The sequence below is a fragment of the Phoca vitulina genome, unplaced genomic scaffold (assembly GCF_004348235.1).
Source record: "Phoca vitulina isolate PV1807 unplaced genomic scaffold, GSC_HSeal_1.0 scaffold20, whole genome shotgun sequence".
NCBI classification, from domain to species: Eukaryota; Metazoa; Chordata; class Mammalia; order Carnivora; family Phocidae; genus Phoca; species Phoca vitulina.
The window spans coordinates 41,402,780-41,409,575 of NW_022589723.1; the positions used below are offsets into that span (position 1 = coordinate 41,402,780).

The 6,796-nt window shown below is 39.2% G+C and overlaps 1 protein-coding gene across 13 annotated transcripts in view; it reads left to right on the plus strand.

The window, feature by feature from the left end:
* The window catches only part of SCAPER (S-phase cyclin A associated protein in the ER), a 528,946-nt gene that overhangs the window by 462,007 nt on the left and 60,143 nt on the right, over positions 1-6,796 (plus strand). For 12 of the 13 annotated variants that reach the window (XM_032417309.1, XM_032417312.1, XM_032417306.1 and 9 more), the window contains one exon: positions 3,869-4,024. The exons of the other annotated variant lie outside the window; for it this stretch is intronic. In XM_032417309.1, the coding sequence (XP_032273200.1) occupies positions 3,869-4,024 (156 nt within the window). The remainder of the gene's footprint in view (positions 1-3,868; positions 4,025-6,796) is intronic. 13 annotated transcript variants of the gene reach the window in all.

The window sequence follows — 6,796 nt, forward strand, 5'->3', positions numbered from 1 at the left end:
AACTGTGAAGTTGGCAATATGAATTTTTCTACACTGATCCTTTAGAGCCATTTAGTTTCAGTATCTTTTTAGGCAGTCATCTAAAGATTGCCAGAGCAGTGATTCAGGACCCAGGCAGTTTAGAAAAACATTGGTCAGACTGATGGCCCCCAGTAACCAAAGGAGACCATGCTCAGAAAGGACCACCTGCTCAATAGTGTTCATTATGGTTTGGTTTGGTTTTTCTGTGCTTCTTCATTCATTCTGGAAGTCTTTCCTCCTTTCTAGCTATTTCAAGATCAGTACAGGAAATCCAGTTAAGCCATTTTCATCTCAAAACTAGGTGGTTTTGAAGTTTTGTGTGGTCATTATTAGTCTCAGGAATAGTCTGAGAAAATATTTTCCATTCTTGTTTAAAAAACTCATACCTCCGGGGCGCCTGGGTGGCTTGGTCTATTAAGCTTCCAACTCTTGGTTTCTGTCCAGGTCATGAGCTCAGGGTTGTGAGATTCAAGCCCTGCGTCAGGCTCCACGCCCAGCTTAACATTCTCTCTCTCCTTCCTCTGACCCTCCCCACCCTCCCCTCTAAAACAACAACAACAACTCATACCTCAGTAAGGACCCCCAAAAATGCCACACAAGGGTGTATTTAGTGGAAAGGACACTCTTATCAGGAGTCAGAAGACCTTAGGATATTGCATCTCTCCTGACTGGGCTAGTATTTCACTATCCCTGAGCCTCAGTTTCCTCATCTATCAAATGGGAATAGTAATACCAACCCCCACACAATGAATATGGTTTTCTCATACCCTACAGGTAGGACTATAAATTGATTCAAGGTTTTTTTTAATGTAACAGGGCTGTACATATCAAGAACTCTGAAAATCTGTATACTCTTTGGCTCTGTAATTCTACTTCTAGAAAGTAACTTGAAGTCTGGCAAGGATTTGTACACAAAATGTTCATCCCAACATGGTCTATAGTGACAGATACTGAAAACTACCAGAAGCTCCAAAAATATTCCACTGGTAGGAAATTATTCACCCATTTAAAAAAATGATGCTCATGTATGCAATCAGACCTCTAGAATCTAGATCATTTTACAGGAAATACATAGTTCAAAAAAATATGGTAAATGACACCACGGGGATATAATCAGCAAAATTTAGATTGTGGGAAACTATAAAATAAACAACCAGGGTTTTTCAACAAATAAATTTGCAAAAGAAGAAAAGAGAGATGGAGGGGTAACATACAGAGTAAGAAGAGACTTCGAAAGATATAGTAACCAATTATAATGTATGGTTCTTATTTGGATCCTAATTTTTTAAAAACTATTAAAAATGTTAAGACATTTGTGATACTTTTGGAAATTTGAATACTAGTTACTTGATAGTACTAAGGAATTACTGTTATTTTCAGATGTAATGATATTGTGGTTGCTTTTTCAAGTTCTTATTTTTTAGAGAGACAAACTAAAACATCTATGAATGAAATTATATAATGACTTAGACTTGGTTATACATTATGCAAGATAGGTATGGATGGGTGGGATTGGCCATGGTTGATGGTGATTAGGGATGGATGATAAATGCATGGGGGTTTGTTATCCTAGTCTGCCTTTATTTGGTTTATGTTAAAACTTTTCAATAATATAGTTTTTAAAGGTTTAAAATGTAATGCTTATAAAGATATCTTTCATGATACAGAAAATGCCTAAAATAGTTGAATAAAATTCAGTTTAATGTCAGTCATATAGATAAAAAAATCAAATAGAAAAAACAAAAGGAAACATATCAAACTGGTTGTCTTTGGTGACATTATGGCCAACTTTTTCTGTTTTTTTTCCTGCTTTTCTTTGCTATATAAATTTTCATAATAAGCCTGTATTACTTTTATAATCATAAAAAGTAATTTTTCTACTTTCTATGGTTAGAACTCTTTTAGAAACTTAACTTGAAATAACTTAAGCAAAAAAGGCTAGTAAAATGGCTTCTGTTACTGGAAAGGTAGAGGTTTGAAGCTAGATGCTAAGACTCCAATTATACCATCTGGGCTTTGTCTGTTTTCTCACTTCGACTTGTCTCTGCTTGGCTTCATCCTATAAGCATATATTTGTGTAACAAGTAAGTTGGCTACCAGCAAACCCCAGGTTCATATCTCTCAGTTTAGATATCCCCAGAGAAAAGAGATTCATCCTATGGTCATCTGTTAATCCCGCAGAAGATCCTAATTGGTCCTTTTTAGGTCATGTACCCATCCTAGAACTTGTTATTATGGCCTAGCTGATGAACTTTGACTATCATGGAGTACATACTAACTTCTGCTTTTGTAGGAGAGCACAATATTTAAGAATCCCACCAGGACTACATGGTATAGGAGAGGAGAATATGCTAGGTGGACAAAAACCAAAGCTGTCACTACCCACTCTCTCTTGGGACTGTTGGGAAATTCATTGGGATGATTAATATAAAAACACCTTCTAAATTGAAAAGTTCTGTGCAAATATAAGAGTCCAGTTTTTTAGTCTGATTCTATTAAATCAGAATATGATAAGATCCTCATTGTGTGCATATGTCAGTCTGTCAGTTTCTTTCATTTTAAGAGAATAGGTCTGGTGGTCATCATTTCATACTTCCCAATTTTAAAACTGTAGGAGATGTTGAGTAGCTCAGGTGAGTATATTTCCTAATATAAGAGGAGAAAAGGGGCATTATATTGAACCTTCTAAGTAGTGAACTTGGAAGAAGCTCCAGACATGAATTATTCATCAGATTTTCCTTACTTTTTCAAAAAGGTATCTTGGTAAATGAATAGTGATGGGGACTGTAGTGCACTCATGAGCAGAAACATCAATTCCTTTGCATTTATTGCTAAAAGTTAACATGTTCATTTTCAGAACTACTGTATTCAAAGTCCTACCCTTTTCATATATGTAAATACAGTAGCACTGAATCAGTATAAAATCTCCAAGCTAAGGCTGATTTATCTACGAGGTCATATATAGTCTTAAAATACTATTTTCAATAATAGCTGCTTTGCGGACTAATAAAGGAGCTACTATTTTTGGTCCAGTTTAATAAACAGCTCTGGAAAGCTGTTTAATGGTCTGAAAAGATGAAAGTGACTTCTTAAATGTTATTGTCAACTGTCAAGACTGGTACTTTTCATAACAGAAAGCAATTAGATTCTCACTGTTATACTCCTAATGGTGATAGGGTTTTGAAAAATAGAGAACCTACATTTGGTATTAGAAATTTAGGTTGTAACAAGAGTATATCTGGGTAGCATCATCTTATTTTCTGAATCCCTACATTCTAGTAAATTTGGCTCTCTGGTACTTTAAAAAGTATTGCTTTTCAAGAGTGTAGAGGTAATTATAAATAATTTCAACTATTGACAGACAAGGGGTACCTGGGTGGCTCAGTCATTAAGCGTCTGCCTTTGGCTCAGGTCATTGTCCCAGGGTCCTGGGATCGAGCCCCGCATCGGGCTCCCTGCTCCACGGGAAGCCTGCTTCCTCCCTCTCTCACTCCCCCTCTTGTGTTCCCTCTCTCGCTGTGTCTTCTCTCTCTCTTAAATAAATAAATAAAATCTTAAAAAAAAAAAAGTCAATTATTGACAGACTGTTTAGACCACTAAAAATGATCAGATAATCATTTTCACTCATCTTTCTTGAAGAATAGCATCAGACTAACCAAAAGAGGGAAGAGAATCACTTACAGAAATAGCTGATTATTCAGGACTAAATCTAAGGAAATTATTAGTTGAGATGCTTTACCCAAACCTGTGTTTGCTTGTTAGAGGGGTCTAAGTTTTTCAGACTCATCTTTGAAGATATTGCCAGCCCATGCAGACTGATAACACACGTGTTTCTCCCTACATCTAGCTACATGGTGAACATAGGTCTGATCAGCAAGCTTCATGGCTGCTTCCTCTCAGTGCAAGGACCAGTGGATGAGAATCCCAAGATGGCCACATTTCTGCAGCATGCCGCAGAACTCTTACATGGAATGTGCATGCTGTGCTTTGCTGTCACCAGAAGGTAAGGCTTCTACTTGATATCAATCTGGACTCAACTTCGGAAACATCTCTTAAATTTTGCCCGTCTTGGGGTCATTTCATAGGGATGCAAGTGGTCATCGTGGCCTCTTTTCTTCTTTGCCCTACCTTTGTCCTTATTGGTCTCCCATATTGAGACTAGCCTTATATTTCTTGTTTTTCCCTGGCTACACACTCCTGTCAGAGTCTGTTTTTCTTGTTAGTATCATACACTTAACTATCATTGCTGGAAGAGATCTTAGGAGTCGTCCAGTCGTACTTCCACTGAAATTCAGGGGAATCAAGTGATTGTCCTTGAGTTAGTGAGTCAATAACAAAGCCTACACCAGATCAAGGCAGATCCTCAGCACAACACAGTCCATGACTGTGTTCACATGCTTTTATTTACAGCCTCCTAGGTTTGTTTATTTTCCCCTTTTGTCTCTTTCTCCAAGATACCTTCATGAATAAGGGAAGGGAGCCATCCAAAAACAGTAGCTCCCTGAAGTTACATATGACCTATGTGTAGGACAGACAACCCGATCAGATGGAGGCCGGTGGCATGGGTAGTGAAAGAATTCACCCAGGGCAGAACAAAGGAGATAAAAGTTTATTGAAAACACTACAGGGGAGCTGCGGGCAGGGCAGCTAAGGAGAGACAGTCTGCCACAAGGCAGTGGTGGGGGGCTGTATTTGGGGGGGGCGGGGTGGAGGTATGGGAACGTATGGAATTTTCCATTTTTGGTACCTGTGCGCGGTTGTAAGTAGCCTATTGGTCAGCTGGGGCTTATGGATATTCTGAGGTGGGTCGCCTAATGGGCCTGTTTGTATTCAGTATGGCAGGGGGGTTGGGGGGTCACTGTGGGCCCTCTACCTTACTCAGGTTTCCGTTGCTCAAGTTGGTTGCCCAAAAGCGGCCTCTACACTATGGGCATGATTATAGCCAATGTGCCAGGGACAACTTCTGGCCTGGTTGGCTCATTAGACCCCTTACCCCATCCTGTGGACTGTCCTCAAAAGCAATAATTCTCTAGGAGGGGCAGAGTGAACCCCCATTATGTTCTTTTCTCTCCCCTCCCACCAGTTAAGAATAATTTGCAATAATGATTCAGTGTTTCTGATAGGAATATGACATAGCCCTCAGGCATATTAAGAATGTTCAGTAAAATAATTTTCTTACAATTCTAAACAGCACTGCATGTAATGTTTTTTTTTTTTTTGCTGTAGCCCTTTTTATTTATATTTTATATACTTTTCAAACATACCCAAAAGGAAAGAGTACAGTAATGAATTCCCTATAGTATCCATTGTCTAACTCCCAACTATTATCAATATTTTCCCAGTCTTATTTTATCCCCCCACTCACCCCCTGGGTTTTTGTTTTGTTGGGTTTTGTTTTGGGGGAGGGGAGTTATGGTATTCAGGTTCAGGTATTCATTTCACCGAAGATACTTCAGCATGCATCTCTGATGCTATTATCACACCTAGTATAATAAACAATAATTTTGTAGTATACCCAGTCCATGTTCACTTTTCCCCACTGTCTCAGACATCTTTCTACCTTAAGTTTCTTGGAACCAGAATCCAAATTTCAGGTGACATTTGGTTGTTACATCTCTTAAGTCTCTCTTATTCTGTAAAAGTTCCCTTTCCCCTCGGCCTCTTTTTTTTTTTTTTTTTAAGATTTTATTTATTTATTTGACAGAGCGAGACAGCGAGAGAGGGAACACAAGCAGGGGGAGTGGGCAGGCTTCTGGCGGAGCAGGGAGCCCAATGCCGTGCTCGAGGCAGGGCTCGATCCCAGGACCTGAGCCGAAGGCAGATGCTTAATGACTGAGCCACCCAGGCACCCCTCGGCCTCTTTTTTTATGCCATTGGTTTGTTAGAGAAAGAATTTATATGTTTTTTTAAGGATATGTCAAGAAGAAAATTAAAACTAAAATAAAAATTAAAAATTTGAAACTTCTAGTCTAGCTGCTTAAAGAAATATCCATCCATATTCAATGTACACAGAATGCCAGTGACTGTTCAGAATATTTTAAAAAAGAAAATTTGCTTTCTAAAATGAACCTGCTTAATATTTTTTAGTCTATTATACATAGGACCCCGAAACCCATCTATTCTTCCTTATGTTAACCTCCCTCTACCCCCAGTCACATTTCTAGGAAGATTAAGACTACCTGAATGTCAGGGAGGACAAGCATAACCTATACTCAGCGTTCCCTTCTAGAAATGCAGACAGAGCCTGCCTTCCAAGGGTTAGGTGATAACTTAGGAAGTGGCTATTTGTGGGTCTATAACCTAAATATGATCAAGTGGTACCCCACTACAGAGAGGCTAGCGGCGGTAACAGGGCTCCATCCGGGGCATCGGCACCTGCCAGCTTGGGGTCTGCCATGCTGCCCAGCTAGTTCCTGTGCAGTAGCCAGGCTGCTCCCCGGAGGGTATCCTCTCACCCAGGAGACCCCTTCCGACAGTGGTTCTTTCGTATACACAGCGTTATAAACCTGCCAGTATCTCAAGTCTTTGTCACCTGTATTCTTTCCTTAAATCCAGATGAGTATCACACACGTAAGCATTTCCATATGTGTTTGTTGTACAGTTTGTGGGCTTCAGCTTTCACTTACACACACAGATTTAGTCACCTGAAATCTGTGGAGCTTGAAAGAAGCTTAGAGGTCATTCACAGCACTCTCTTTTTTTTTTTAATTTTTTATTGTTATGTTAATCACCATACATTACATCATTAGTTTTAGATGTAGTGTTCCATGATTCA